General features: G+C 35.3%; 1 protein-coding gene across 1 annotated transcript; it reads right to left on the bottom strand.

The window, feature by feature from the left end:
* Positions 1-1,154: 1,154 nt before the first annotated feature.
* Positions 1,155-7,996, bottom strand: LOC114357640 (uncharacterized). The gene is made up of 3 exons (XM_028311356.1): positions 7,856-7,996; positions 3,934-4,107; positions 1,155-3,015 (listed from the first exon to the last, which is right to left on the bottom strand). Exons 1-3 carry the CDS (start codon positions 7,932-7,934, stop codon positions 2,858-2,860), a joined length of 411 nt encoding a protein of 136 aa, XP_028167157.1. The 5' UTR covers positions 7,935-7,996; the 3' UTR covers positions 1,155-2,857.
* Positions 7,997-11,465: the final 3,469 nt, after the last annotated feature.

Raw genomic sequence — 11,465 nt, forward strand, 5'->3', positions numbered from 1 at the left:
AATAAATTGGATCTATCCGAAAATTCAATGTTTCCAGCTTCCATACATCTACTGCCACAGTCATGGCACTCATGTCTTGATAATATTATAGCATAGCAAGTAAAGCCTAAAACCAATGTTTTCCATGAATAACTTTTAAATAAGAATGCAATTTGGAGTTCAATTTAAGTGTTTATTATTGAATAAAAAAATTTACACTTCTAATATTGTGTAGCTGGCATACATTTAGTATGGAGCCTAAAAAACATTGAATTTTCGGATAGATCCAGTTAATTCTGCAACCTATTACTGATACCATTTGAAAGAGCTCGTGAAACACTTTCAGGATCAATAACCAGTGTTTCGATATCTTGTATAGTTTATAAATAATCGAGTGAGATCACTTATCGTTTCCACCCTGTATAATCATTCAAACCTACTTGATGGTAGTGTCCTAGTGTAATCGTAACTAAAGATTGTAGTGTGTAACTATAAGAAAGCACATCCACCATGATTTAATTGATATCATTGTAATAAAAACAAAAATATGTTTAATATAATGTATTTATTCACACCCTTACATTTATGAAAATGTAATTAGCTATTTTTTCCTTGGCCTATACATAGTTATTGGCATATTGGATTGTTAATAAGTATTTACTACATTGGACTGCGTATTGCTCAGAAAAAATATTTGCCTCTTTTAGGCTTGTTTATTTTCATTTTAGGCAAATTGGCCAATAACTATATTATATGTATTGGCTAATTACTATAGCGATCACTACTTTTACCTAAATAAAAACCTACTACTTAATAAATGTAAAACTTCTTACGTATAATTCGATGGCACGAGAAAGTATAAAAAGATTATGATCTGTATGTTTATTTTGGTCCAGTCAATATCGGCACAACGGCAAACATCGCAAATGTACGATTATTTTATATTTTATGTTGTTAGATTCCTTAAGAGAAGTTTGCAACCCTAAACCATGTACTTCTACCAAGGTGCGCGAAAAACTGGGAATTTTTTTCCACTTTTTTTCTCACAAAATGCTCTCATTCAAAATCAAAAATATTTTATTCAATTTAGACCAATAGTGGCACTTATGAACGTCAAAATATAATAAATTAAATAAAGGTAGCCCTTATGGGGCACTTTACATGTCTCCTTATCTTTTGGGCACTACCAGCGCTTCGAAATAAACATGGCAAGTGCTGAGAAGAAACGCCGGAACAAACTCACAAACAATGCAATTTCCCGGTAAAATCAATCTTCTTCAGGGGTTTATAGTTTGGTCCCCATAAGATTTGTAGAGCTGGACTTATATGTTACAATTTTAATGGATTTTATTGGGTCCTGACTCCTGAATCACTTTGTCCAAAATTTAACTATGATAATTAGAGCAAAAAATGCCAAAATTTCCCAGCAACATGTGAGAAATACAGGGATGTAAACTTCGCTCAAGGTGCTTAACAACATTTAAAAAATATTTATACTCGTACATGCGCTTTTGCGATGATCGATGTCGATGTTGACTGGACTATTTTGTTGTCTTAAGATTATAATTATGACAAAAAATAGGATTTTAAAATCCTATTCTGATATTAAGATTAAGTAGTTCATAAAAGTATTTTGATTTTCAGCTGAAAGACACTAATAAAATTTGGTATTTGTAAAATTGTTAGGTATACGCTATATACGAGTAATATTCGTTTTAGTTATACATTATTTCTTAAAAAGAAAATTTTGCACTCGCCTTACAATTATAGGCTTAATTATCACAATAAATGCTTCATATAAAAACCTGTTCAGTCCGTGATTTGCATGTTACATTAATAATTTTCCAATAACTTCTTTATACATTAATGAAAAAGCCTTTTTTACATCAATTTAAATCGTTTTAGCACCAAAAAATACCAATCGTTTATAAGATATGAATAGGCACAGTGACTAACTAAAATAAGCTTAGAAATTAAGTTAAGTATTATATTATTACAGTCAACAACAGCACATCAGTCTATGTTACAGTCTGTTAAAATCACCTTTGACTGCAACAACAGTCAAAAATGGTTTTGACTAACGAACTTCTTTAATAAAAATACTTTAAAAATAACAACATTATCTACACAATACAAACTAGTATTTTTCACTTATCATAATTTTGTATGAATTTCGACTGATTTTTAAAATTGTAAATAAGGTTAATTCACTGTTGACTGATTTTTGCAGATTTTTGACTAACGCCTTTGGTCTAAACCACTTTTAACGGGAAATAACAGTCAGAAGTGTTTTTGACCGATTTTGTGGGGTTTGACTGTAACATAATACATTATTTTTATTGCTTAATAACAAGTACAATTAGGTACATAAGATGTCTTAGTGTTTTGATTGGTATGCTGTCGTCTATACAATAACCACATACGTTTTTACAGAATATTGGCGTGGAACTGTAGAGGTGAGTTTTTCGTCATCTCGCACGATCGTGCGTTTGTAATGCATCCAGTCATAAAATCTTAAACGTTATGTAGCTGACTGTACATAGTCACCTCAGATTTTTATACTTGTGCTAGTTCACTGAAAAAACTGGTTTGGTTACGGTTTACACAAAAAAGTGACTTGCTAACTGGAGGTTACTACTACTTTAGGTTATGGGGAAAAAATCTTGCGTAAATTAAATATACTACATATTTTGTACTGAGCTAAACTTGGTTTCCTTATAGGTTAACATTCAGTTCGGAAGTCACTATTTTGTGTAAGCAGCAACCAAACACTTTTATCATTGTTGACAAAAATATTAGCTTAAATTGGTTCTAAGTCGCATGATCGTGCGATGTCGAATAACTCGTAGAGGTATATAGGAATCTTAACTAAAACTTATTATTTATCTTTCGTGCATTTCTTGTTGGAGGCTTTCTTTTTGTCGTCATCATCATCCCCCAGCAGCCACCTGGCTAGGAAGCCTGATGATCCGTGGCTCGATGACGGTTCAACCAGATTCGACCCGGCGAATGACCCTGTGAAGCTTGACCCTGACCCTGGAATGAAAATGTACAAGTTACAAAAAGTTAAACAGGTCATGTGCCTACATTATTATATTTTTATTTTAAAGTTTCGCAAGTTGTTCTTATCGACGTATAACTATTTATGACATTAAAATAAAAGAAAAAAAAACGTAAAACCTGTCGTTACATGGAGATGAATATACCCCAACAGACCTCAACTGGACCTGGTCCAGGACCTGACCTTTCTATTGGTATTCTAGAGCGCCTACTACGTACGACTACTATAGGTAGTGCAGTATCTTTAGGGAAGCGCTATATTTTACACCCTGTGAACTTAGGATGTGTTTGCCCAGGTGTAAGCTGCGGTTGCGCATCAAAGATCCGCAGTCCGTGAGAATGTGTAGTGGCGTTTCATCTTCTTGTTTTGGACAATCCCATAACGGGACTATTCCCACCTCTCGTTCCCACCGCTGCAACTCCTGTGTAGCCAGGATCTACAGCTTGACCGCCAATAAAAACCCAACCAGTGAAGGTCAAGTTTGTCCCGGGGGAAAGTTAAACTGTCATTGGATTCGCAACGAAATTAATCAGAAGAACATAGGAGTTCGAAGTTAAGATTCGACTTCCCTTCATTGCAAAGCCGATGACAGGTGACAAACAAAGGTTTAGTAACCTTTAAGAAAAGATTATGCTTCACGGACAATAAACATAAATTTTGGGGACCTATCTTATGAGCAATTAGCTTTCTGCCAATAATATTTTTCACATAACCCCCAATCAATGCGAGCGGCGCAGGACCAATCTTCGTGGAAATCCTTGGGGGAGGCCTTTGTCCAACTGTAGACGTCTTTCGGCTGAAACGAACGAACGAACCCCCAACCACATAGTGGACAAGTGCCTGTTTAAGCCGCAATGTCCAGTTTCAAACTGGGATGCGTATTTTAAACCTACCTCTTGGTATAAGATCCCAAAGGAATCCAGTAATTCGAGAGGTGGTACTCGGTTCCGGCTCAACTGGCTCTGCCGGCTCAGCAGGGACGATCGGCTGAGTTGGAGGACCCACTTCATCGTCTGGTGGAAGAAGATTACTTGCACCTTGAAACACCGTGGCAGGTAACGCTGGGCCTGGAACAGTACAGGATAAATCATGAGAAAAATAACTAGGTACTGATCAAAAATAACCACTAAATATCAGATAAATAAATACTGCGTAAAATGACCTAAAAAGATAAAAACAAGACAAGTTAGTATTCACAAATGCGGAGGCATCAATGACTAATTCTTTTGTTGGTGATATGACAATACATACATACATACTGTATACATACATACATACATAGACGTCCTGTGGCTGAAATTATAATGATGATGATGAATTAATTTCCTTGTCATTCCTCTTTTAACAAATAAGTAGAACATTCTACAAATAATCGAAGCAAAGCCGCGGACAAGAGCTATAGTAAGTATAGCTTTATTTGCCTACGTGCAAAGTACAACGCCTTATTCATAGAATGAAAACTGAAATTGTGTATCCGAGCTTATTATAAACTAGCGGCCGCCCGCGATTTCGTACGTGTTGATCCCGTTTTACCCCCTTAGGGGTTGAATTTTGCAAAATCCCGTCTTAGTGAGCACCTACGTTCTAAAAGGAACCCCATGCAAAATCTGAGACTCCTAGAACTTGTAGTTTCTGAGATTTCGTGATAAGTGAGTCAGTCAATCAGTGACCTTTCGCTTATATAGGTGTATAGGTGCTTGTTTAGATAGCATACTTTATCCATATCTATAAAGATATGGATAAAGTATGCTATCTAAACAAGCACCTNACTTGCACCTTGAAACACCGTGGCAGGTAACGCTGGGCCTGGAACAGTACAGGATAAATCATGTGAAAAATAACTAGGTACTGATCAAAAATAACCACTAAATATCAGATAAATAAATACTGCGTAAAATGACTTAAAGACAAGACAAGTTGTATTCACAAATGCGGAGGCATCAATGACAAATTTTTTTGTTGATGATATCAGAAATTAGTCCGATCAAGGAAGTTTTTGTAACCCGAATAATTCATCTGCCTATGAAACTTGGCACATGATGAAAACAGGTAATACAGATTATACAAATCCAACAACTTTTACTATGGGAAGTTTGGTTATTTTTACCAAAACATGATACGTTCCTATTACTACCCCGTAAGGTTGACATTGACATTAAAAAATAAAAATCAGCAGAGCAATTTTTATCATACATACACACGCACACGCACACGCACACGCACACGCACCTTTTTTATCTTATTTGTTTTAAAAATTAAAGCAACATTATTACGTTTTGCTTATTAAGACAATTTAATCAGATCTCAATTTAATTAATTAGTTGTCAGTATCATCATTGATAAACTCATAGAGGTCATCGAAACATTCACTCGTCTATAAACAGTGTTGTTACAGTAAGACAGAATCCGTACTAATATTATAAATGCGAAAGTAACTCTGTCTGTCTGTCTGTCTGTTTCGCTTTCACGCCGAAACCACTGTACCGATTTTGATTTGTTATGGATAGATATAGTTTGAGTCCTGGGAAAGGACATAGGATAGCTTTTATCCTAGTTTTTTAAACAGGGACGCGCGCGATAAAGTTTTTCTGTGACAGACAAAATTCCACGTTTCCGAAACCGCGGGCGGAAAGCTAGTATGAAATAAATATTGAACCATGCCTAAACCAATAAATAATATTAAACCAAGTTTATATACCTAGTTACTATGTAAAAATTGCAATATAAACCAAGTAAAGTTACGAACAATGGCATAATAATCTAAACATTGTAATTATGTAGGAGGTAATTAATTAAAATAAACAAGGAAACACCCTTACTATTATGAGTAATATTTATTTATTATACTATTGAAATGCTATTTCGTTTCGTAGCTTCAATACCTAGCCACAGATTATTCATAAGTAGACCTCACAGTGTACTTCTTCTTGTCGTGTCAACAAACCTATATAGTGTCAGCCCAAAACTCCCCTACAAGAGTGGCGTTGTCAGTGGCATTCATTAAATCTTCCTGCGTGCAGTTGTTTGGAAACGCAGGGCATGACATCTTGACGTGCTAGTACCTTATGGTAGAAGTAATTTTTTTAAGAAATTAATTGAAAGATTTTCTATTAATATAATGGTGTAGCTTGCAATCTTTTTTTTTATATCCTTGGACATTTTACACTGCGCCACTAGTCCCAAACTAAGCAATGCTTGTACTATGGGTACTAGACAACGGATATGAACATACTTAAACCTAAATATCCATTTGCAACTAAACAGGAAATATGTATTAAAATTAATGTGAATACATAACATAAAGGTCACCTTAATTTCGAACTCCTCCTATGTTCTTCTGATTAATTTCGTTGCGGGTCCAATGACAGTTTAACTTTCCCCCGGGACAAACTTGACCTTCATTGGTTGGGTTTTTGTGGCGGTCAAGCTGTAGATCCTGGCTACACAGGAGTTGCAGTGGTGGGAACGAGAGGTGGGAATAGTATTTTATAACATAAAGGTCACTGAAACACAAGTCAGTGAATTCATTTTGTTTCTGTATGCAATTTATCAATATTATGTTTTGAAATTGGTTAAAAACTGGAATTCCCGTGTCTGCATTTATCAAAATGGGTTTCCCGTTCATCGTTCCAGACAGTGATACTAGTTATCATGTCTTAATATACATCACATTATAACATAGTGGACTAAGAGATAAGTGAACGCCAGACCTACGTAAGCCTAACTTTTATGGTAGCTTTTATAGTAATATAAATTTTTTATTCTGGGTTATAAAGAAGTTTTTGCGTGAAAGAGTAACCAAACATGTATTGTTTAAATCCAGACTTCAAAACATCTTTGTTAACAAACTTTAGCATTTATAATATTACTAGCTTTCCGCCCGCGGCTTCGCCCGCGTGGAATTTTGTCTGCCACAGAAAAATTTTATCGCGCGCGTCCCTGTTTCAAAATCCTCCAAAAAACAGTTTCCTTTCCCGGGACTCAAACTATCTCTGTGCCAAATTTCATCAAAATCGGTTCAGTGGATTAGGCGTGAAAGTAAGACAGACAGACAGAGTTACTTTCGCATTTATGATATTAGTTTAGAAGTATAGATAGTATAGATATTATTATGTACTGATTAGTAGGACTTACGTTATACCATAGAAGCTGAATATTTATCTTACATGCATGTACAGTGTGCTACTATCTATACTTATATTATTGTTGGCTTGTTTGAGCTCGCTAATCTGGTCTGGTCCGATTTGAAAAAATATTCTTGTATTAAATAGCTCATTTATCGAGGAAGGCTTTAAGCTAATAACCTCACCCTAAACCCAATATTGGCAGAGCAGTAAAGAATAATGTTGCAAAACTGGAAATATTATTCAAACTATTTTCACACGCACGAAGTCGCCGGCACAGCTAATATAATATTTAGGCGCTATAATTGATGTTGTTTTCTCATCAGCAATATAGTTTTGACCGTTCCAACCCCTTGCCAGACAAACATTTTAGGGTAAGCTGCCAAAGCCACGATGACCCAAACTAACATCCATATTCACAAACGATGCTTGCTTAAGTGAAGCAGCAAATCGAACACATAGCGTTGAATAGAGCTCTGTGATTGGTTCGTGTGTGACCCTGTGCGTCCATGAGCACTGTGAGACATCATAGTAATGTTTGTGAACACGGGCGTAAATGATGGTCCGACGTTCTTACCTAATTTGGGAGCATGCGCTGACAAACTTTCAGCTTTTATAAATTTATTCACTGGCTCTTAGTCTATAATCATACTATCCACATGATGTACACAAAAACGAAATCAATACATACTGCTGCACTGTTGAGTGTGTGTTTTATTTGCGTCCACCCATGATAGAAATAAAATTGAAATTAGTAAAGACACACGCATTTTTAACGTAGTACACTCACTGAAATCCTCAATCGACTAAACTCGCTTGAGCGTTACAATAAATGAAGTTATATTTAGTTATCAAGCTCTTATCAATTCGCGCTTTATAAGGCCATGTACAGTTCACGTCAATATAATTTCGCATTATTATAATAATAATTCAATTACAGGAAATAATAATTCTAAATCACTATACATATTAATAACTGGCAATAACTTAATATGCCTACTCTAAAAAAACGTGGTTCGATAGAAGCGTTAATTTTTGCAATAATTTTCGTCTACTGTAAAAAATGCCATCCTGCTCTTTTTCCTAGAAATAGCATAATCGCTTTCTATCTTATTTATACGATTCCGTAAACGTTCTCCTATGACCGATTCGTCAATGAACTTTTCGCCGACCAGGACGATTCATTTATTTCCATTTCCCCAGCAGAATCTTTCAACTACGGGCCTTTTGGCGACATAACTTTTCATCTACCTCACTTTCGACGTCAAGCCTTTCCAGCTACAGAATAGTTCACCGACACGACGATAAACCTATAGCTCTTTCAACTACAGAACTTTCATGGAATTTTACCCATCCTGACTGGTTTGGATAACATTTTGTATAGAGATAATTTGAGATCGAATGAATAAAATTCTTTGATTTTCAAATTATCGGTTTTTTAAGCTTATTACAATACAGGAGAGGAAATTCGGTATCAACGTCAGTCGGACATGTTTGTTTGCAAAGTAAACAATATAATTTGACGTGGAGTGTACTTGTTTATCTGCTGCTAGCGCTAGCTTGCAACGCACAGCCCAAACTACTGGACGGATCGGGCTGAAATTTGGAGTACAGGTAGATTTTATGACGCAGGCATCCGCTAAGAAAGAAAACAAATTTTATTCATACACAGCAATAAATTAATGTAAATAGAGTGTACTTCACCGGTTTTATCTATTTAATAGTCTATCATGGATTATCGTGTGATATCACCAGACAAAATATTGTTTAATAACAACAAAATATATTATCACTATGTACGAATAAGTGTCGTGCGTTTAAAGACCGATCCTACGCCGCCCGCATCCAGGTACCTACCGCGACCTTCACCAGATCGTCGGTCCACCAGTGGGAGGCCTGCCCACGCTACGTCTTCCAGCTCGTGGTCGCCACTCGAGAACTTTTCTCCCCCATAGGATTTCTGATTTCTCGGCCTATTTTTTTTCTCGAGTTTCGGGAATTCTCGAGGCCAAAGTCTCGAGTTTTCTCGGGTCTCGAGTCGTTTAATTAAAACTGTTGAAATCGGTTGAAATTTAATAAAAACACAGGTTTTTTAATCTAATATACCTACTTTTAGTAGTATATCCGTTAAGCTAGCACCCATAACACAAGCATTAAGTTGCTTACTTTGGGGCTAGCTGGCGCTGTGTGAAATTGTCCAAAAGATTTATTTATTATTATTTATTTATTACTTTTATTGCACATGTTAGAATTTAGTACCACTTATTTTGGTAAGGAAAGAAACAAAAAATAAAATCTTCTTTCATAATTAATATTAATTAATAATCATAACTTAGTTATTAACTAAAGGAAGAAAAGTCATAAAGTCGCGTGTACTTTAAGGATAAATATCAATAATAATTAACTTTTTAAAAAAATAAAACCGACTTCAAATGCGTGAACACAAAAAAAAACTAAAAATTAAAAATATTGCGTATAAAAAAGTTCATCCCCAATTTTCCACCCTTGGGGGTGAAATATTTTCTTCAAATTCGCATGAAACCACCCTTTTGATAATACCTATTCAACAAAAAAATTATCGTTCAAATTGATTTATAATCGGCGGAGATATTGCGTATAAAAAAGTTCATCCCCAATTTTCCACCCTTGGGGGTTGTTTTTTCTATTATTAAATTTAAATGGGACCACCCTTGAGGTATTACCTATACGCCGAAAAAAGATTTGTTCAAATCGGTTCATAATTGGCGGAGTTATCGCGTAACAAACATAGAAAAAGAAACATACGGGTCGAATTGAGAACCTCCTCCTTTTTTGAAGTCGGTTGAAAATCTGGAGCTACAATTGAATCACTTGTTTTCCAAAGAACACAAGTCCAAATAGCAAAATTACAATAAATAGTTTTTTTATAAACAAAAAACTTTTTAATACATTTTTAAATTTCTTAAAGATACAGACATGAATAAACTTTACGAGGAGGCACGAGTACCTAGCCTAACAGACAGTAATTAGGTAACAACTTTTTCTACCTCCCGGTACGGAAATAAACAAATACTTTTTATTAATCGGATTTTATTCCGGAGGTTTTAGAATTTCTTACTACTTTCGCAAATCATTACAAATGAAGAAAGGAATTTACGATGTGGTACCCTCAATGTACAATTAGATTTCGGGCGATACCACTTTTGGGCGTTCTACTTTTCAGTCTTTAAATCAATCAGAGTTAAACATATATGTAGGTACATAATAAATATCTACATACTCGTTGGTGAATATTATTACTTAGTTTCGATTGAGATCATTACTTGCAAAAGGAAAGACTAAGCCAGTCTAAAAGCAACGTGAACCTATGAATAATAATTAAAAACTTCATTTTTGTCTAAGAAAATAGGCTTTCAAGAATATTAAAGGTTCAACATCGAATCTCGAGAATTCTCGAGCTCCGGTAATTTTTTTTCTCGTCTCGAATGAAGCCTTTCTCGAGTTTTCTCGAGTTCGAGAAAGCTCGAGCAGAAACCCTACTCCCCCAACGGTCATCGTCTCTGAGCTATATGCCCTTGCATATTAAAGCACTTTTACATGGTATATGTACTATCCTAGACTGCATTTCACTTAACACCAGGTGCGATTGCGGTCAAATACCTGCCTTGTTTTGCATAAAAAAATTACTTCCGACCTAAAAATGACATTGATTGACAATATCTTGTAGATTTCCTGTTATTGGTAAAAGCGGATGTAGATACCTGATTATCATAACTAGAATACTATCTACGATGAGCAATCAATTACTGCAGGAGACAATTTATATCCCATCAAAAACAATACTTGTCAAAAAAACCAAGTCTCGCAACTCAGTTGTTCTACGGTAAAAAGTTGTGAGATCCGTTGACTTGGCCATCGCACTAAATAATTTAATTTACACGTGTTTTCATGCGATGGCCAAGTCAATATATTTATGTAAAACGTTAAAGATTTCCTGGCCTGGACTTGGTATTACATGGATCTCACAACTTTTTACCGTAGAACAACTGAGTTGCGAGACTTGGTTTTTTTGACAAGTATTGTTTTTGATGGGATCTCATTTCTTTTTGTATTTTGTAGACAGCAGTTATGTATCTAGAAAACTGGACCGAAATTTAAAAATTTTACTCGACATGGCGGTTGCACTACCGTGCCCCCAAATATTTTAGTTTTTCCTTGATTCATACACCAAACACTACTTATATTCCAAATTTTAAGCTTCTAGGTCTGCTAGAAGTGCCTTAGAGTTTTGATGATCGGTGAGTCAGTGAGTCAGTGAGTCA

Source organism: Ostrinia furnacalis, unplaced genomic scaffold (genome assembly GCF_004193835.3).
Source record: "Ostrinia furnacalis isolate ACB-3 unplaced genomic scaffold, ASM419383v2 OfSCF3304, whole genome shotgun sequence".
NCBI lineage: Eukaryota > Metazoa > Arthropoda > Insecta > Lepidoptera > Crambidae > Ostrinia > Ostrinia furnacalis.